The 22414-nt window shown below is 40.5% G+C and overlaps 1 protein-coding gene across 3 annotated transcripts in view; it reads right to left on the minus strand.

The window, feature by feature from the left end:
* Positions 1–22414, minus strand: part of DLC1 (DLC1 Rho GTPase activating protein) — a 241733-nt gene that overhangs the window by 98384 nt on the left and 120935 nt on the right. The window contains exon 1 of one of the 3 annotated variants that reach the window (XM_064449496.1): positions 1865–2115. The exons of the other annotated variants lie outside the window; for them this stretch is intronic. Within the exon in view, the coding sequence (XP_064305566.1) occupies positions 1865–1979 (115 nt within the window). The 5' untranslated portion in view covers positions 1980–2115. Of the gene's footprint in view, positions 1–1864; positions 2116–22414 lie in introns of those variants that run through there. 3 annotated transcript variants of the gene reach the window in all.

Consider the following 22414-nt stretch of genomic DNA (forward strand, 5'->3'; position numbering starts at 1 on the left):
ATTTATCAAGACCTTTTTGTATCCTGATAAAACCTGCATATTTTCATATATAGGTCACATACAGAAGGTATAAATTACATGCCGTTATATGCTCTCCTATGTCAAATGATGAGAGGAAAACAATTTTATAGAAGGCAGTTGGTAGTAGTTGTCTTACATGGACACTGGCCAGAAGTACTTTGAGTCTGTTGATGCAAATGCCATTCTGAACTTTACTATAAATTAAAAAGCTTACTTCAAAGCATTCACATAAACATCTCTAGCAGGTGGAATGGAAATGAATGCCAGGGTAAACAAGTGTCCAGCTGACCAGGCAACACGCAGATTTAACAAAGGCTGACTTGGCCCCACCAGCTTCCCTTTTATAGATTTGTGTAACGTCCATGCCTTTTCACTCAGGATTTCTTTCCTCTCGGTGCTCCCTTCCAGTGGAGTTTCAGCAACGTCCCAAACATCACAACCTGCGTTGTGACTGCTGCTCCATGCCCTGTAGTCTTTAAACTATGAAAGAAGTCCAGTTTTCTAACACACCTTTGAGAGGTGAAATGGACTCTCTGCCCAGTTCAATTTGCCGTAGAAGAAAGGTTAATGTCCAGCACTTTCACAACACTACCATCTTTGTGAGTAACTGCTGAGCACTAAAGTAAATGTAATGTCCCCATTTCCTGTGACCACGAGGCTTTACTGTAAAACAGTGGTGAAGCTGAGGTCCTCTGCCCAGGAATCTCACTGTCCTTTGCCATCTATGGGAACAGGCACAGAATTTATCCAGCTACTAACACAGCAGGCAGAACAGGGTTTTTATGAGTTGCTTTAATTTAAAGCAGGTTTCTGCCCCTGTGTTTCTTTATAGGCCGTGATCACTCACTGCCTGGTTACCTGATGTAATCAGTTTTGGAATTGGCACGCCATCACAAATGTCTGTTATGCACTTAGCTGCTCTTATTTCTCCAAAACATAAGTGCAGGAGAATGATGTAAAAGTTCAGTTTACATTAGTGAGCCATACGGTCTGCCTCTTGGTCATCTCATCCTTGATCTTATCGTTATTCACATTTCTCCTCCGTCCTTCCCTCCCCCCACCTCCCCGGATAAACTGCCCCCACTGTAAGTATACAAACAAACCAAAGTGATCCCTCTGGCATGTCACACCCACTGTGCATTTCTGCTGCCTTTTCTGAAACCTCTAAATGCCACAATAATAAAAGTAACAGCCCCAGCAGGGTGAATGAGAAACATTCAAAGCGACAGAGAATAACAGAAGAGGAAAATGAAGCAAGTTAAATTATCTTCTCGTTATGGTTTGCCTCAGGTTTTTGAGTCTTTGCAAGACAAAATAAAAATGTAAACTGCAACCATATAGATGGTTGGTAATTTATATCTCAGAAGCCTAATTCTGGCATACCTGACACTCACTTGGAGCTCACAACACTGAAATCACTGCCAGAGGAAATACCAGTAATTGCTCAGTGCACAGCCCAGATATTCCAACTGGCACACTCCTTGGCTGCAAAACACTCTGTAACACAACTCACTGAAGCACATCACAGCAGTAAAGCACAGGGTCTGACCTAACAACAAAATAAAATGCTTCAGTGCATTTCAGTCTGAGGAGTTTGCACCCTAATACCAGACCAAAATTCACTGCTGCTTTTCTTTTAACTGATGATTATCTCTTCTAGTTAGAGGAGCACATACAGTCCCACTGTAGGAACAGCACTGAAGTAACATGACACAGAAACAAAAAGCTGGAGAAATACTTAGAGGCGACATCAATACATTATGCAAATGATACCTCTAATTACCATTATTGATTAAGGTCCCTTATGAATCTTAAAAATATGCTTATGTAATGTCCTTCTCACCTGCCAGTCTTCTGTCTCTGGTGTTTTTCCAGATAACATCCAAGGCTCTAGCAGTGGAGTCCCTGATATGATCACTAAATGATCTTCTCAGAGGGGCTTTCACTGGGTGATGCATAATGCAGATCAATCACACATCCAGAGTTAATCGGCTGCAGCTTGGCCCCAGGAAAAAGGGCATTCTTTGCCCGGGGATCTGTCTGAATTTCTCTTCGCCAGGCAGGCAGGTTGTTACTTTATATAATTTGTCGTCAGCTTTGTGGAGCTTTTCCTTGAAGAGTCAGGCATTGCAGTTCTCACTGCGGATGCAGGAAAGCTCAGACTGCAGCCAGCCTACTGGAAAGCTGCCAAAATCTTACATCTGGAACAGTTTACAAATGAGCTAACGATACAGTCATTTAGATTTGGGGCTTTATTTGTGGATATCTATAGGATTCTAGCTTCCTGTTTAATCAAATAACTTACTGGGCACATACTTGCATGTTCATTTATTAGGATAATATTTCCCTCTTAACTGATATTTCAGGTAATCTTTCATGTTTTGAAACGAAAAAGGTAAGAAACAGAAAAGAGATAAAGTCACTTTAAGGATCTGTAGTTCAGGTGTTTTATTTTGTTACCATATTTTTTCTTGCATATCACCCTGTCTGGGGCACAGAATAGGGCCTGATTCTGAATTCCCTGTATATAGTACTTTATGCCAATGAAGTAATGAAGGGATGGAAGTACAAAAAATGACAGGAGGAAAATGGGAGAGAAGGAAAACGGAGAGGGAACAAGGTCTCCACATCTTTGCTGAATGGAAAGTTAAGGTCCCATATGTAAAAAGTTTATGCACATAACTGAGATTAATAGTTGCAGTAAATGAAGCTATTTGACCTTGCTTATTTTGACCTTTTTAATAGATTACTGTGTCCTGTGGCTTCCCTGAGGGAGAGAGGAAGGAATAAAGGGGTAGCTGAGTCTCTCTTTCCATTCCTATAGTTATATATAGTTATGTATAAAGAGGTGAGAGATCCCGGCCTAAAAACCTAATCCCCTTTGTTATCAGGGAAAGCAGGAACCATTGAATAAAGTTGTCTTCATATTAATTCAAGGTGGAGTCCTTCATTTTTACAGCAACTAGAGCCGTTAAAGTCAGAAACCATTATTTTCTTGAGAAGTATTATGTTATCATTAAAACCGATAGATTAACTTCTCACAAGGTTGGCACATAGAGATCAAATTACAGAACCGCAAGTTTCAGCCTGTGGATTTCCACTCCCTTTGAATTCCTTCCTAAGAACAAAACAGTTTTTCTTTTCATTCTATACTAGATAATTTATTTCACACCTTCTTATTTGTTGCAACTTTTTTCCAGTGCCTTCTTAGTTCCCTTCATTTTCTCTAGTCCTCATTTCCTTTAAGATAAATTATGCTCTCATTATGACAATGAAAAAAAAATTATGGGATTTACAATAGTATAACTGAGGGAAGAATTGGCTCACCATCTCTTTAATGCGGGTCAGAATTTCTTCCCATCTAGGCCTTTGTCTTTTACCTTAATAGAACAGTAATGTCCTGTGTACATCTTTGAACAAAACCAACAGCAGCAAGGGATCTCTAGAGTTTGCAATTTCTTTCCTCATTACACCCCTCCTACTTTTTGAGGCCGGATGGAGAAAGAAGCAGCCAACTCTCTTGAGAAAATCAATATGATTACATACTCTTGAAACGCATTTTTAAAATTATTATGGCAAAACTTCTTTGTAGAGCAAGTGATAATACTTACATAGTGTGCTGGTTTTGGCTGGGATATAATTAATTTTCTTAATAGTAGCTGGTATGGGGCTATGTTTTGGATTTGTGCTGAAACAGTGCTGATAACACAGGGATGTTTTTGTTACTGCTGAGCAGGGCTTACGCAGAGTCAGGGCCTTTTCTGCTCCTCACACCACCCCACCAGTGAGTGGGCTGGGGGTGCACGAGAAGCTGGGAGGGGACACAGCTGGGACAGCTGACCCCAACTGACCCAAGGGATATCCCACACCATATGGTGTTATGCTCAGCATATAAATCTGGGGGAAGAAGAAGGAAGGGGGGGATGTTCGGAGTGATGGCATTTGTCTTCCCAAGTAACCGTTATGTGTGATGGAGCCCTGCTTTCCTGGAGATGGCTGAGCACCTGCCTGCCCATGGGAAGCAGTGAATGAATTCCTTGGTTTACTTTGCTTGTGTGTATGGCTTTTGCTTTACCTATTAAACTGTCTGTATCTCAACCCATGAGTTTTCTCATTTTTACTCTTCTGATTCTCTCCCCGATCCCACCAGGTGGGGAGTGAGTGAGCAGCTGGGTGGTGCTTAGCTGCTGGCTGGGGTTAAAGCATGACACGTAGGCAAATGCTGACATGATGACCAGAGTGTAATCTATCTACCTACTTAGAAACTTAAAAAACACATACACCCCGTTCAGGTGACATCTGCAATTGTTTCTATTAGTGACCAGCTCAGAAGGGCACTGGTTCAGTTTTAAAAGAGGATGCAGTAAGCATTATCTAAATCTGGAGCTGAATGTTTATACCTCCGTATTTCAACTGAGTACCACTAAAGGAGGAGAGCAGAAGGCAACCAGGGAGAGGCAGTCTCAGCAGATTTTTAACTACCAGTGGTTATGTCTGCATTACCAACGTGGCCCAGGAAGAGTGGATTTATATGGCAAAATAAATAGTACCAAGTTTCTGACACATCTTGAGGTGGGGTTACTTTGAACTAGGTCTACCTGGGTCTCATGAACTGAATGAATCGTCACCAGGGTTGGAGATCACTGATGTACTTGCAGGGTGCATCTTCTGGCTTAGTTTCATCTGAAATCCATTCAGTTCACATGCTCCAAGACTGTTTGGAGTTATGAACAAAAGGGTGGTGTTGGGAGACCCTTTTCAAACGTGTAAGCCTGGTCCAGGCTAAAATGTCAATAAAAACACACCCACAATTATTCATTTTAGCAGTGAAACCAACTTTTTAAAAATTAAAAATAATATATATATATTGCTGCTCAGGGTTTAAATCTTTGAGAGTTATTGTGGGTTCTGTTACACATGTAGACATGTCACAGCTCAAAATATTTAAAACAGTCGGTGCAACCAGTTCAATAAAATGGGCTGGAAAATGTCAGATTGACCCAACAAAGGGCAAAAGAGGAGTAAAGATAAACTGTAACAAATCAGAGGAAGACGTCTAAGGGAATCTGCTTGTCTGATGTTACAACACATATAAATGGATAACCTACGCAAGATTGTGCAAAGAATTTAATTAAATGTCAGAAATTTCTTAATGGACCATGGAGAGAAAAACAATTAGGTATAGATAGCTAGAAATATGGATAGGAAATGAAAGGCCATTAATTTTAGGAAAGTGTAGACAGATCTAGCAGTTAAAAGCAAACATACACAATCAAAGAAAGAAATCTGAGATGCATAACATTGACTATGGTCGTGAAATGAGCTAAGAGTTTGCCATGCAATATGAAAGTATAAAATAATATTTAAGTCTTGTTAAAAGGAGGCATCAGAGCAGAGCTGTCTTCCAGTCTCCATTCTAGCATTATTTCAGGAACACCCCTTGTGGAACAATGCACTCAGTTTTAATCTGGACATCCCAATAGCCAAAAGATGCTGAAAAGGCATCCACAAACCCCAGTTTTCTGGGCTACTGGCAGCAGCTCTTAGTTCTGTGGTGGGAAACACCCATGCATTCAGGGAAAAGCTGCCGTGCTGCCACAGCTGCAGTACCATTATCTGATGCTCCTGCTGAGAGCCCTACAATGCATCTCAGGCAAGGCCCTCCTGTGTTCCCAGACAGCTCTGTGCTTGGAGAAATGTTACTGCCCAAATGATACCTGCCCAGGCAGGGACACTTTTTTCTTTCAGTTTAGATATACTCCCTCTTTCCTTGCAGGTATAGCTGTTTGCAGGGAGACATGTCCCTGCACTCACCTGCAGTTACCTCCAGATGGTTTGGATGGAAAAGCTTTCCCCATTACTCTGGTAAACTCATCCTTACAGTCTGAGCTGGGAGAGGATGCCACTGGTGCCAAGTACTCATGTACAGACTTCAGCTGGTGAATCTGATGTTAGTCAACATGTATATATTAGATTAGTTTATGGGGAAAACTGTTAAAACAAACAGTTAAACTGGAGCACTGGGAATGACATTAAAGGAAGAAGGTTTTAATGGTGAGATTTACAAACTGGCAAAGAAAATGTTTTCAAAGAAAATGGCAAAACATTTTGCTGCTCTATTTGAAAATGTACTGGAAAATCTCCTGAAAACAAATATCTTCCTTTAGCTGGGAAAAGGCATACGCACCCTTCTGTATGTTACATCTACAATTCAGCTAGCTGTATACAGGGACTACAGCAAAATGCATACAAAAATAAGCAAAGTCCTAACCTCCCAACCAGCATTTAGGTAAAATTTATGATGCAGATCTATATCTTGGCTTCACTGTGTCCAGAATCTTAAGGAAGACCACCAGCAGGCACAGGTTTTGTATTTGAATAGTACTTGTAGTGATCACCGTCACAGTACAGTCAATATTCCAGCTATCTTCCAGAATTATTTTGTTTTATTCAGTATTTCCCATTCAATGGCTGAGATGAAAAAAAGCCCAAAGAAATAGTTATGGTCAAAAGGTAAACTGGATGGGTCAACAAAGATGTGTGCTGGACTAAAAATAATATGACAGGAATCTGAAGGAGAGGGGTCTGTTGCTGACAAGAGAGGAATGCAGCAGCCAGTGTTCAGGGAGAAAGGTGACAGTACACCCTCAGGAAAGACGTGGCTGTGCACACGTGCAGAGCAACATGCATGCCCAGGGAAGAGTCTTTGTAGAATTCCAGAGACAAATATTTATAGGGGCCAGATCCTTACCTGCCTACCCAGCCGGCTTGGAGCCAGGCTGAGACCTGCCCTCCCAGTGCTCTCACCAGCCAAGATCGGCCCTGCCACCGCTGCTCCCAGGATGGCATCTTTCCTATTACCCAGGCCTAGCCTGCCTCCAGACTGCAGCCACTCACTTCTCCCACTTCTCTTTTTAGAAATATTTTTAGAAATGTCCTGTTGATGTGAGCAAATCTGTGCCTCTCCAATCCTCCGCTTGAGGCTGGATGTCCTAACTTGTGAAGTGCCGCTCATTATTTTTAACACATTGTTTTTAAAAAGCTGAGGGCAGAAGGCAGAGGCTAATTCCTTATAACCTTACCACTCCTCAGCATTTCAAGCTGAAGGATCTATACACTTGCCAAACATGTCTGTTTTCTGTCCTTTAGTGGTTCTGTTCATACTTTGGTCTGCAAAGATAACATTAAAGATCCTTTTTCCTCTCTAAGTCAAAGAGCAGACAGAATGTGTCAGGTACTAGGATGGACAGGAATGGTGGTCTCATTTTTAGTTCTGGCAACATCCAGCTCCTAGGAAGTAAACAGTTATGTAAGTCTCACTGTCTTCAGGCTTGCTCAAAATGCATCAACTTCCCTTCTGAGAGTTTACAAATGTGCAAATTCTTATGTTTATCTCTGGTTCATCTATGCGATTCTCACACCTTGAGTCTGGAAGGATGTATGTATCCGAAATATGCATAGACAGACACACATAATTTTTTAAATGTGTTGCCAGTTTGAGCTTTGCTGTGACTTCTGTACAGGCTGCGACAAATGGTATGGCAAATTCAAACCATCTTCACCGGAAGGTCTATGCAGCTTGCCTGATGTGATGCATGTATCTTTCCCCTTGTTACTGAAGCAGAAAGGTAATGTCGTAAAAGTATCCAAAAAAATGTCTCCAAAAGTATCACAAAATGAAAGAGTGACTCAGAATCAAAATTTTAGGTCTAATAAAAAAACACCTGGTGGACACATAGCATGTGTCATTGTTTCATCTCTCAGCAGATTCTCCAAATGCTATCTAGGAGACCAGACTGGGAAAGGAGCTTTTGATTTTTGACTTCGACCTGTGTTGCTTTCCAAAAGAAAATCTTGTCCTGCAACATCTGCAGTATCTGAGAGATCTGATATGTATCAGAACTTTACACAAGAATCAGCCACCAGTCAGAGCAGACTTTAAATATTTAGAGAAATTCCTACAGAATGACATGCAAATAAAACGTACTTTGTTGAAACAGAAAAGTTTCAATAGAAGCTTGACAAATCTCAACAAAATTCTTGGTAGGACAAAGCCACATCTTTATTAAATTTGATTTGGTTTTTAAAAAAATCTCTGTCAATCAGATAAGATAAAAATATGCAGAAGTTTCATATAGTGCATCGGTGTCTGGGCATTTTGTCTGTCCCATGGACTACTTTCCAGTGCTCAACTTTCCCCATGCCTCTTTAGGGAGCAGCCCTGGGAGCAGGCTGCAGGTGGAAGAACTTGACCTTCCAGTGGCAGCCACTCTCTGTCACCATCATTTCCTCCCTCCCCTCACGGGATGAAGGGGGATGGGTATGTAACACTGTGTATTTCCAAAAAGGCATTTTAATGAAAAGATCCTTCCATGAGAACTTTTCCTTTTTTATTCTAAATTGAGAATAAAAATTTCAGAAGGACATTGTTTTTCTCATTTCTTGCACCAGGAGTGAAAAGCAGCACGTTATGGAAGCCTACACCTCCAGACTTGGAAGGCAGGCAGGGTAGGGGTTTTAGTGAGGAACTCTATTCTCTCTTCCCATGATTCAGCCTCCTACTTACAAGGTACTGAGGGAGAATATTAGGATTCTTTCTTGTGTCAAGTGTCACTGTGAGGTATAGATAAAAGGAAGTAAAAATTAAGATTAGTCACTGAAGGAAGAAAGTGTAGAACAGATTGATAGTCTTCCCAGGCCACAGACTGCTTTTGTCTGCTGATCTGTGCATGATGTCCTCTCCTCTTCAGCCCCTCCATTTCTTTTTCTTGTTTCTGAGCTCCTTTACAAGTTATTCCTTGCTGCTGCTTTTCTGTTCTGCCTTCTAAAGATGGCTCCACCACGCTCTGTACAGTTTCCTCCCCATCCCTGCCCCAACAACTATGTCCTTCTCCATCATCTGGCCTCTGGTTCCTACATCCAGCTGCTCTCCTCCATTTTGCTCCCTTGACTCCTCCCTGCTGGGGTGGGCAAGGGCTTGCGAGCTTTTTGTGCCAGTGGGAGCACTGCTGCACTGGACAAAACAGACTGGAGCTGCTCTGCATCCTCATCTCAGCAGCAGCTGCACATAAGATAATGACAAAAGTTTGGGTGGTGGTTGCTGCAAAGGTGCTGACGATGGGAGTGCACAACTCAACTCTATGTTACTGTGTGTCCCTCTATATTTTGCTCTCAAAATGTGCCCTGCAACCTGTGTCAACACCCTGTAGTTAACATTTGAACAGCCTGGGAGCTAAATGGATGCAGTCTGGAGAAGAGATAAGAAACCATGTAACAGAGAGAGAAAGTTTCCTGAGCTTCCTCCATGGATGGGAAGAGTGCACTGCCTGCTGTCCCTATGCTATCTGCTCCCCTGTGGTAGCAGAGGTGTGGGGAAGCCCAAAGGACAATTGTCCGCTCTCCAGGTGACAGCCATTGCCTCTGTGCACCCTGCTTTTGTAAGCTGTGCAGACTTCATACCCTCACATGCTGGCCCAGACTTGTATTTTTGAACAAGTGTGTTTAAGTAGTCGGGAAGAAAATGCACAAAATCCACCTTCCCTAGCAGCAGTCCACAGTGCAGACCAGAACAACTGTTGGTGCTTTCATGGACTGTTCAATGCCTAAACATTGAAGACTTCTTTCAGGGAAACATTGAAAGGATCTTGTCCAAATATCTACCTTAATTGCCTTTTGTTGTGTGATAAATACATGCCGATGGGTTTATGTAAACCAGGTGGAATAGTATTCTATTCATTCATGAGTTTCAGATTAAACGTGATTCCAAATAAACACTAACAATATTAAGTGAACTTTATGGTGTGATTATGGCCCTGCTTTACAAATATCCCCATAGCTTATTTGGAGTTCTGTGCACTTCAAAGTGTAAGCTTATCTGGCTGTTTCTAAACTGCTGTCTCACTATCACTGTGTGCTCCAAAAATAATAAATAAACTGACACAGGAAAGCAGAAAACATTTCTAATCACAACCATAAAAACAAAATAATAAATAGTAACTGAATAACATGAAAGGAGATGTACTTCCAGTTTCAGATGTACATTTTTCTGTATTGACCTGTTTTTTAATGTGACTGGTTATAAACTATCCTTACATTATCAGAAAATCCAGTCTTGGTGTCGCTGCCAACTGTTTTCTGAAATACTACATATTAGTGAGAGAAAATGGGACATTCAGTGAACACTGGTGCCATAGTTTAAAATTCAAATGAGAAAGGAAGTGTTAAATATTCATTCTGTTTAGCCATATGTGAGGCACCTGCCTAGAGAAGTTTATGGAAATATTAATATATATGGGTGTCCAAACATTTCCAAATACCTAACTTGAGCTGTAGGACTTTCTCAGTTATATCTCTTTCATACAGAACAGTTGATGGCAATAGGCTGTGAACTGGGATTAGTTTTCAGCACTAGCCATCTGTTATGCTTTACCATGGCAAAACAGTATTAAACACCAATGTTTCTTGTCCTTCACAGTGATCTGACATGCAAATGGTCCATACTGGGATATCTTTTTGTCATCTGAGTAATACATTACAGCTTGAGTGGTCCCATCAGTGGGATTAGGGCAGGACGAATAAAATTTCTTAGAATAAGACGCATGGTCTAAGGTACTCCTTTCTTTCCAGTGGAAATGCAAATGTGGCTCTAAGTGAAATTGCAATACTAGAAAATTGCATATCCCACCAAAAAGAACCCCAGACAATCCAACATTTCCCAAACAAACAAACCCCTATTGCTACTCCCTATTCAAACTCTGTCTCCATAACCTTTCATAATTAGCAATTTCCCTTCTTCTTCTGTATTTTCTCTCTCTTTCCCCCTCTCCTGTTCATGTATACCCTGTCATATTAAGATGGCGAGTTCCTTGGATTACAGGTCTTCCTCTATAGACACCCCTCACACAAAATGGTGCAATATAAATAAGATGTTAAAGCAACAAAGTCTTTGAGCTTTTCTGCAATGACCAACATGAACACTGATTGTGAATAAAACTAATTTTCTTGTAAAACATGAGTTTAAAATAACTTAGTGGTGGCTGGATGGTGTCTGTGTGCATAGCAGTGAGCAGAATGGGAGTGTGAGGGCTGTTATGTGAGCTGGACTCATCTAAGTCAGGGGTTGAGTGGGAAGATAATTCAGAGTACAGACTGAGATTGTTCTGGTCTCAGGAGATCAAAGAGCAGCAAGAAACTTTAAACCAAAGAAGTCGTCCCAGTATTTGCAGGGTAAGAAGGAGAAAGCTTACTCCTGAGAAGATTTAGTGAGGTTTAGGGGGCTCATGTAAGTTGTCTTCATTAGTACTGCCCTGTGTAATGTGTGTTTTAAGTGATGCAAAGACGCTGAGCTGTCCTCCTCCCTTCTCATCCCTGCTGTTGTCATTGCAGCACTGTGAAACACAATCTCTACAGAGGTTTGTTTGTCATGGTGAAGGCAAGCAGGATGTAACCCTCACTGAATTGCTGGTTTGTGGCTTTAGTAGCAGAGAAAACAGGAGAAAAATGGAATTTTCATAGGAACCAATGACATAGGAAGTAGGATCCAAACTGGATCTAAACTTTTGGATAGGTATTGGAACAGACTCTCAGTAGATTTCAAGATATCAGTAATGAAAGTGCTGCTGGACAGTTTGTGAATTATAACTTCTCCTTGCTCCATTTTTGTGCAAATGTTTATTTGCATAGAATAGGCATTTATTTTTAACACCACCTAACTTTCTTAGACTCCTGGTTTCAGTTTCTGGTATCTGCCATACTTCAGCTGTTTGCCCTGGAGTTGTCTGTGACATAACTTTTGGGGTGCTTTATTTCTGTGTTCATTTTAAATCCAGCTTTTTGAGGAAAATGAATGAAAGGATATGCTATTTTCCTGATTATGATTCATTATGGGAATTTGCTCTTTTGTAGACATTTTCTTTTTTTCATCTTTCTGAAACTCCATCTATTGTAGCCATTGACAAGCCTCTGAGAAACTTTATTTCACATCAGTTCAGCAGCACTGGATGTTAGTGGCCAACAGCCCAGAAGATATTTGCTCACCTGGGGTATGTGCAGACTGGGAAGTCTTTGCAAACACAGGTCTGGGCTGCTGCCAGCCCTGCAGCAGGCTGCATGAAGAAGAGAACCCATCACACCTGGGCTTTTACTGGCCCCACTGCTTCATGTCACAAAAGGGTGGAAGATGATCAGTCCCTCATCAAATGTAATAAGGAATGAGAAAGTTGTGCTGGGGTCAGGAGGGAGATTTCTATACACAGCTTTCTGAAGCAGAGGCAGGAAGAGGGGGAAAGGTGAAGGGGAGGAAAGAGCAAGTGTATCTGTCATCTACTGTAATTTAATTGCATGCCTCCATTTGGCAACTAAAATCCAGCTATTACATAGCTAGTGAGAACTCTCCTTATGCCCTGCTCTGATGGAATGGAATAAACGTTGGTATCAAATAAACGTAATTTTAAACAATTGTCTTCTTTGCACTGAAGAGATTTTTTTTTTCAGGATACTGGCTGCAATTATATTACTTTTTTTTTTTAATAAAAAAGAAAAACATGATATTCCATTAAGGGTTGCATGCTATTCTGTAGGATGTCTTACTTCTGGGGTTCATTATTTCAACGGAGATCTTGGAGTAACCGCTGATTACAAATTCTAATTCCTAATCTTTCAGAGATAAAGAATCTAACGTTTCACTTCACCTTTTGTAGGCTTAATGTATCACAGATGCAAGTTAAAGCATTATGGGGAGTGTCAAACATAGTTATCCTGAAGATTAAAGCAGTCATCCACTGAAAGATACATTCTTTCACACAAAAACATTTGTGAGTAATGAATGTACACAGCATAACTTAAACATTTACAAAGGAAATCTAAAACTCCAGCTGAAGTTATTATCAGATGATAATGTTTCATATTTACTCCATGAAGTTAGCAACACTATTAAATGAGGTTTTAATGAGACACGTTAGTTTGCTATTCTAGGAACTGGATTTCTTCATATCTTTGCTTAATTTACTTCACAGCTAATCAGCCGAAATTGTTTCTGCATGCACTTTGCTGTTGCTGCTGGCGTGTTTTTAGACATGGCATATTTGCCCTCTGGAGCATCACTACAGTGTGTGGAAAATCTTCACTTAGAGTCAGGTTACTACACTGTTATTGAGGGCTGCCTGGGGAAGAAGAGTAAGCTTGGACTAGCTGGCTTTGTGGCCAGGAGGCGGATAGGATACAGCAGTAAGCAGCCTAAATTTTAGGTCCTGAGACTAGCTACGGGCTGGTAGTTCCCCTGATTTATTTTACAAGGACATTTCATTATTATATGTTCAGTAAACTTTGCACTTCACAGACTCAAGAGAAAGGTGAAAATGCAAAACTTATGCTGTGTTTGTAGGGCTGAAACCCTGACCTGTGCTTTGCTATGGCTCCATAGCCGATCTAATATTGTTTTACAGTCAAGTCAAGTTACTTTTTTGAAAGGTAAGAGATATAGTGGCATTCCGACATTAACTGAAGATGTACCTGGTCATTGCAGGGGGGTTGGATGGGATGACCTTTAAAGGTCCCTTCCAACGCAAACTATTCTATGATTCTATGAACTGGTTCTGGAATAAAGATTATCTGCTCTGGTCTTCAGCCTAAAAATACTGTAGTCATTTGTTGTTAAAAGATATCTAGGTGGTGAGGTGAGCTTATAGGAGATCTTAAAATTTTGTTTATGAGCAATGCACATGATTTTCTATGAACTTAAAGTTTTCAGAGCCACACTACTAAATCATACAGTTCTTAAAGAAAATAGGAAATATGATCCTTGCACTCAGGTTCAATGCAAAATATAAATGGCCTTGGACTAGTCAGAAGTAGGCCTTGAAAAAACTGATTATCTAAAATAACAGCAGCAACACATACATGGGAAAACTACTCACAAAGCCTTATATACACTAGAAACAAAGAAAGTACAAATGCTTCTCCAAGTACTTTGTGACAGAAGAGGTGAGGGAAACAAAAAGCTGGTGAAATAATGGAGAAATAATTTCATATCTATGAGTAATCAATGTAGAAACTTCTAGAAAAAATATGGTAATTGGAAGAAAGGAATAAATCACTCCCCAAAGAAGTTGAGAAAGCAAACAAACAAGAAGGCAAAGCTCACATCTGAGATTCATAGCTTAAAGTAATATTTTTAAGGTACGTTAATTACAAATAAAGTATTTCAGTAACAGTGAAAACGTATACATCTCAAATGTTTGGGAAGAGAAATGTGGTAAAAAAGTATAACATTTCTTCTTTACTATTTCTGGTGTTTTAATCATACTATTAACTATTTTACTCACCTATATGATAGAAAAAACACTATTACTTATATTCCTAGTATTGCCATAAAGAACAACCAGATATACCTTATCTGGCACAAATGAATCCCTTCTTGGATGCAGCATGTAGTGTTAGCCTCTATAGTACCATGAAGATGTCAACAAGTTTTGAAGGAATTCAGATAACAGCAACATAAATGATTAAGGGGCTGGAGAGTTTGATTTATGAGGACAGATTAAAACATGTCCCGCTTAGCCAAATGACAGCTTATAATGCAAGGGGAGAGTAACGATAACAGCCTACAAGTATTTAAAGTGTGAGCACACCAAGAAAAGTGTGGAAGTGTTTAAGGTGGTACAAGGTTTCAAAACACTGACCTGTCATTGAAGGGAATGCTGATGGAGCTGGCAGATGTTCTTGCTGAGCTGCTCTCCATCATCTTTGAAAGGTTGTAGAGGATAGGAGGAAAGGAGCCCAATGACTGGAGGACAGCAAATGTCAGTCCAGTCTTCAAAAAGGGCAAGAAGGAAGATCTGGGGAACTATAGGCCAGTCAGCCTCACCTCCATCCCTGGAAAGGTGATGGAGCAGTTCATGCTGGAGGTCATCTCCAGGCATGTAGAGGACAAGAAGATTATCAGAAATAGTCAACATGGATTCACAATGGGAAGATCATGCTTGACCAACCTGATAGCCTTCTGCGATGGCGTGACCAGCTGGGTCGATGAAGGGAGAGCAGTGGATGTTGTCTGTCTTGACTTGAGTAAAGCAGTTGACACTGTCTCCCATAGCATCCACATAGGCAAGCTAAGGAAGTGTGGGTTGGATGAGTGGACAGTGACGTGGACAGAGAACTGGCTCAACAACAGAACTCAGAGGGTCGTGATCAATGGGGCAGAGTATGGATGGAGGCTTGTAATTAGCAGTGTTCCCCAGGGGTCTGTGCTGGGTCCAGTCCTGTTCAATGTATTCATGATGATACCAAGCTGGGAGTGGCTGATACACCGCAAAGCTGTGCTGCCATCCAGCGAGACCTGGACAGGCTGGAGAGCTGGGCCAAGGGAAACCTGATGAAATTCAACAAGAGCAAGGGCAAGGTCCTGCACCTGGGGAGGAACAACCCCAGGCACCAGTACAGGCTGGGGGCTGAACTACTGAAAAGCAGCTCTGTTGAGAAGGACCTGGGAATGCTGGTGGACAACAAGCTGACCCTGAGCCAGCAATGTCCCCTTGTGGCCAAGAAGGCCAAGGGTATCCTAGGGTGCATTAAAAGGAGTGTGGCCAGCAGAGAGAGGGAGGTTATCCTCCCCCTCTACTCGGCCCTAGTGACACCACATTTGGAGTACTGTGTCCAGTTTTGGGCCCCCCAGTTTAAGAAAGACAGGGAACTGCTTGAACATGTCCAGCAGAGAGCTACCAAGACAATCAGGGGACTGGAGCATCTTGCTTATGAGGAAAGGCTGAGAGACTCGGGTTTTTTCAGCCTGAACAAGAGAAGACTGAGGGGGGATTTCATCAATACTTATAAATATCTGAAGGGTGGGTGTCAGGAGGATGGGACTAGGCTCTTTTCAGTCATGCCCAACGACAGGCAAAGGGGCGATGGGCACAAGCTGGAACACAGGAAGTTCCACCTGAATATGAGGAAACACTTCTTTCCTGTGAGGGTGCCAGAGCAGTGGCACAGGCTGCCCAGGGAGGGTGTGGAGTCTCCTTCCTGGAGACATTCAAAACCCACCTGGATGCATTCCTGTGCCCCCTGCTCTAGGTGTGCCTGCTCAAGCAGGGGGGTTTGACAAGATGATCTCTACAGGTCCCTTCCAACCCCTACCATTCTGTGATTCTGTTTGTGTATGTTTTTCCTACAAACTAGGACTAATTAATCTGTGGACTTTATGTAAGGACAAAATAAAATATGTGAGTACAAAATAAAGGAGAAAAAAGTGCAAATCTAAAACAGAAGGATGCATGTATCAGCTATGGTGGAAGTCCTCAGTGTAGTATATATTTAAACATAGAATTTAGCAAAATCAAATTTGGAATAGCAAGATTTAATATGAAAAACGAGCAGAATATAATGCTAGAGGTCGCATATGTCAGTATCATAGTTGATACCCTCTTTAGAAAGAACTGACCCTGGAAGTATATTTGCTTTGCTTGAAAAGGTTTGCAATCCCTTGATAACCTGCTACACCTTCCCAGTAAAAAAGGACCTGCTATTCAGACATAAAATTTGTCATATCAAAACTTCAGTCTTATATCTGAAAGGTGGTCTTCTGATATGCAAGCCATCAATAGGATTCCATATTCTTTTCAGTCCAGTGTTAAATGCAGAAATACATCAGGAAAGGACAAGATGAAGGAAATATCAGGGGAAGGGAGAAGGGAGAGGTTGGAGGAAGTTTCAAATGCACACACATACTAGTGAGTATCCTGAGTGCTAAACTCAATAGATGTCTACTGAGAGGTTGCAGGCTGTGAATCTCAGTCTTCCAGGCAGGTTTTCTGAATAGTTTATCTAGGATATTTCTATCATAGAATGCTTAACTTGATGTCAGAGCTCTTGTCAAGATGCCTGAGACCGTCACAATGGACAGTCCGTCCACAGCATCCAGGAGAGAGGTGGAAGGGCCTCCATCAACCTCCTCTGTCAAAAAGTCCCTTTTCCAAACTCAGGCCAGTGTGGTGCACACAAAAACCTATGTTAATCATCTGCAAACTCAGGAAAAACAGCTTGTCAGGTTTGTATTTCTGGTACCTTTTAATTGGTTATTTTCTGATTATTAATATTCAGTGGGAGCAATAACTCTAAATCCCTTTCAAATGTTTACAATTCCCTTTTAAATTAATGCCTCCAAGGCACCTTTGGTATGGAGGGTGTTTTGGCAGGGCTGGATTGGCTATGCCTGACGGACAGTGGCAGAAGCTTGGGCTGAAATATAGTAGTTCTGCCATGCTGAAGACCACTACTGTAAAATTTTCTGGAAAAGGGTAGGCCTCACATCTATTCTACACAAATTCGCCAACAGATTTGCCAAATTGTTATATTTGCACAAATTCTGCTTAGCACCCGCTTCCTCCTGGTCCCCAGATCCCTAGGAACTAAGAATTGATAGAGAGGAGCTGCGCAAGCCCTAGTTCTGTTGCTTCTTTTGTATGACTGATATGACATTTGCAGAATAACGGTGGCTGTGATTTGCCAGAATCTCTACAAAGTTAATGCCATGAACACTGAATTCTTTAGTTCAATTCTCACTGTGATTTAAAAATTGGACAAAGAAATGGAATATCACAAGACACAGGGACTTAAGACCATGAAACAACAAAGATACCAGGAGATGAAAGATGCTTAAACATCATCATTGCGCTTTTACCTCATCATTTTATATTGACAGACAAGGATATAATTTCCCTTTCTTTCTATGTGCCATATATGGAGAGATTCCCAGTAAATTTCCCACGAAGACAGGGGAACCAGACATCCTCTGTAAATGTTTTGGCAGTCTAATTCATCTATAGGCCATACAACACTCTCAATATATGTTATTTACTCTTAAATAAGGGCAGTGTACAGTCTAAAGCACAGATAAAACCAGAGAACATTATTTTAGAAAGATTATCTTTTAAAGCCTAAATGATTCATGTATGAATCTGTTCATTATTTAAGCAATACTTAAAGTGCAGAACATTCACACACATGCATCTATATACACACTCACATGTCAGTCCGTTCCAAGAACTTAATCTTACTTATCAGTCATTGTTTGAACAAACAGCAAACACAGCTAGATAGGGAATCTGCTGTACCAAGTCTTAATACTTGCATACTCTATGTGTTTACAGGCTAAATGCAGGCGTCATTGCTTGTTGTACACAAAAAACCAAAGAAAGAAAAAGGAACAGCAGACACCCATTGGGTGCTTTTTCATGGGCTAAATCAGCTCAGCCTTGTTTGCTCTTACTGGCAGCTTTCTGAGGGCACTACTACAGAATGAGAGTGTCTTTAGGTGAAATTTGAATGAATAGCAGGAGATTTTTTCATGCCAGTGACACTCTTTAATGCTTTATGCATAAGGAAACAAATGAAAGAGAAACCTTGAAGTCCTTTAGAAGAAGATATGAGAGGATGGCATTTTTACAAGATGCTGATAAGTTTTTTTCAATCCAAACATACAATCCTTTAGTTAAGCACAATAAAATGTTACATATGTGGGCCAAAATAAAATACTTCTTAAAGTTCAATGAAAACTTCCACCATAATTTATAGGAGAAAGTGTTGTGTTCTTGCATAACAAGCAAGTATACTCTTCCGCTTTTGTACTCTTCTTAAAAGATGAATTCTAGACTGCTTGTTTGAAATTTAGAGTTGATAGTGGAATCAACAGCTATCAATGTACTGATAACAAATTTGAGCTTGGTCATAAAAGTGAAAAATAAAACAGAAATATATTTCAAAAGGTCAAAACTTAAGTCTATACTGTATATGAAAATGCATAAGTAAAACCAAAGAGGGAATTAAAAAGCAGGTTTTAATGTAAGTCTTTCAATATTAAACAAGCTTTGAAAGGCTCTGTCCCTACAAAGTCCTGACAGCTCTGAGTTTCAATTAATAGGATTAGATTCAGTTACCTAATTAACCTCATTTCAACTTGAATAACTTAATTATTTGATGTTGAAAACCTCCTCCCCTATGTAAGGACTGTAAGATTTCAGCATCTGGACAATTGAATTACTAAACAATAAATTCTGGCAGCTAGGATTAAGAATGATGTAGAATTTTAAATAAACTTTCAGAAAAACTCTCAGATATATTCTTGACAGATATTGAAAATTAATTTAGATCCAAAATACGTTAGTTAGATCCTGGGTTTTGGGCTTGGAAAATTAAATATCTTTTACTAGACTTCATCGAGGGAAACCATGCCCTTTTTAAAGCTTACCATGCCTTGGAGGTGAGAAGGCTACAGAAAAAGTGTTTTCACACTAATTTCAACTTAAGATCTTTATATACATCTTACACATCTATGCACATGCCCTTGCTACATGTTTTCAGTAAAGTACCACTGATAACCAACCAAAACATGGTCTATAAATAGTTCTGATACCTACCTATGAAATATTAAACATATATCTCACCAAAATCCTCTGTATATTTTGATCCTCACTAGTTATATTTTTTCCCTCTGAGAGACAATACAAAGTCTTTAATTTCTTAAAGTCCTTCCATAAATGCCCTCCTCGCTTGTCATATCTAATTTCATGCTTGTTGCAAAACTTCATATTCTATAGAAGGTTAGGTGTTTCTGCACCATTTTGTGGAAAAAAGAGCCTTTTTCTCCTTGTGACTTTCACATTGCTGTGCATGATGTGTAAAGACAAGAACGAATGTGTGGAACACAGAGAAGGTCATGCAAACTTTTGCAATTACTATATTAGTTTTTCAATAATGATCACCCCATGAAAGGAGCTCTCATAAAAATAATGGGAGACCAGCTGCTAACTCCTAACATCTACCAAGCAAGGAAGCTCAAAAAAGGCTAATTAAGTGTCAGGCTGAAGCTTGAAACAAAGAACTGAACTTTGTATAGATTTCAGTAAAAAGGCTGCTCTCAGAGAAGTGCATGTAGGAGGGCAGCTGGAATCACGCATGTTCACGAAATCTGTTGCGTTAGCAGCAAGCGCATGCTGACCTTAAGTCCATTCTGGTCCTCCTTGCCTGAGAACCAATATGCTGGATTCCTGTTGGGCAAAAAATGCTGACGCGTTCTGAAACGGTGTCTAGTGTTACTCTAAACACACACTGCTTTTACAGTTCCCAGACGAGTGCTCTCTGCATGGAGGTTAGATGATCTTTATACTCCTGGCGGGAAATAATAGATGTTAATGGTGGGGACCTCTGTTAGGAACAGTAGCAAGACCTTAGCAAGGAGAAGCAGCACTAGAGCATTGTTATATATCAACAGTCTATGTAAAGACATGGTTTGCATTGTGAATGTGTGACATGATTTTGGAAATGCTAAAGGATTCACAGAAGATTCAGTCCAGCAGGAATAGATTAGGAGACTAATGCAATAGACACTGTACAGGTGGGAGAGTCCCAAAAGGCAGCAGGACGGAGACAAGTCACGTGTCTTGTACCAAGGGAGTCCAGATGAGGATGGCTGTGTAGCTCATATATGTACCTCACGAGCACGCCAGCTCAGCAAACACAAGAGTAGAAGGGGGGATGTTTAGTCTGGAGACAGACAGTCTGTAACAGTCTCAAATCTCTGACGGGAGTCCATAGTTGCTGTTAAATACCAGGAACTATTGTAGTAGCTTTTGAATGGCTGCGTGGCCACTTCAAGTCCTAATTCTAGGTCAGTTAGAATTGTATCTTCTTAGTATTTAAGTACATTTCCTGTGCCAAATTCCCTATGCCTGTGTGCATCTAGTGCAGCCTCTTTAAGGCATTTATTTCCTAAGACACTAGCAGCAGAAAGATACTTCAGGAAATATCTCATTTCTTTCTTCGTATTTTTTTTTTGTCTGTGTCCCTGATTGCACCAAACTGTTCTTTCATTCAGTACTGGGGCAACTGTTTGCACAGCTTGCTGAAAGCCAGCTCACTAAAACAATATAGGTTAAAAAATAGACTTAATGTGAATCATTTCAGTGATCCAGTTTACAGCAAATGCTTGAATTCCTGAACTTAGAAGGCAGTGAAATACAGTTCAGGAAGAAACACTGTGACTCACCTTCAACACAAAGCTCTCTTTCAGGCAATTACAACTTTCAATGTGTCTGTGCAAAGGTGAATCACAAGCTGGCCCACAGAATACATGAAGAAGGATATATATTTTGCAAGCATAGCAGATTCATGCATAATGAAAACCAGAAATTATCGCCTGAACTGTAAGCCAGGCTATAAATCATGTTTAAAAATTGACAGCATGCATTTGAACAGAAATCCACACGGAGATCCACAGCTAAACAATTACTACAACTTTTAGGGAGTCACATCCCTCTCTGAACTTTCCAGGTAGGTAGAATTCATACAGGTCACTGACCATACTGCAGCTGACCGCTGTAATGCTAAGAGATGAAAAATGGAGTATAGACACAGTAAGAACGTGGTGAAAGTATTCAGTTCCCATTGAAGGTCTGCTTTGTTCTGTAATTTACTACCTTTTCATTATGAAATATGAGATAATTAACCATGTTCACCTGGTTATGTGTTGAATGAACACTTTAAAAGAACAATGAAAAAACTCCTTAAAAGCATACAGAAAAGGAAGACATGGGATACAATCATACTGAACTAAGACATGCACTTTACAAGAAACCATATACTGTATATGCACTAACAGAGGAATGTGCAAATGGCTTGTGAGTCCTTGGAGGTGCTACTTTATAAGGAAGTTTCCTTCCAGGCTCTGGTTCAGACTCTTAACTTTGCTTTTAGGTTAGCTCTTGTGGTGTAGCTATTTCATGACAAATAGCAGTGGGGGAACTAGATTTCTTTCCAATTTGTGAGGAAAAGGCTTGGAGGAATGGAAACTTATCAAAGAGGAACAGTGAAGGAAATGATTTGTTGAATAGGTGTCAAGAAATCTTTAGCAGAAGGTGGTAGAGGTGAACTTAGTTCGACAGTTTATCATAGACCGAGTCATCATGTTCTGTTGATTGCGCTAGTGAATAGAAAAATGCTCAGGAAAATGAGCTGGAAAATCTCCCCTATTCAAGTGACATAATATGACCTACAGTAAGATCCTAAGCTATTCAAGATGACCAGACTTAAGTCAGAAGTGTATACCAAAAAAGTGAGGAAACCGATGCAAGAAAAAGAATGGTCCATTTGTTATTTTTGTGTTTTCTGTGTAACCAAAGGAAAAAGAAAATTATTAAAAAATACACCACATGCTATGCAAAACTAGTTGGCTTACTTAAAAACTTTAGATGCCTTGGAAGAATTAAACTGTCATTTAGAATGAAATAATGAGTTCATGTCCAGAGGTCTGCCAAACTAGTTGGGGTCTGCTCTGGACCTGAAGGTCTTCTTTGGGAAAGCCCAGGAAACAGACTCAGGAGGTGTTTGGGGTAGGGCAATAAAG

This window comes from Phalacrocorax carbo, chromosome 4, assembly GCF_963921805.1.
Source record: "Phalacrocorax carbo chromosome 4, bPhaCar2.1, whole genome shotgun sequence".
NCBI classification, from domain to species: Eukaryota; Metazoa; Chordata; class Aves; order Suliformes; family Phalacrocoracidae; genus Phalacrocorax; species Phalacrocorax carbo.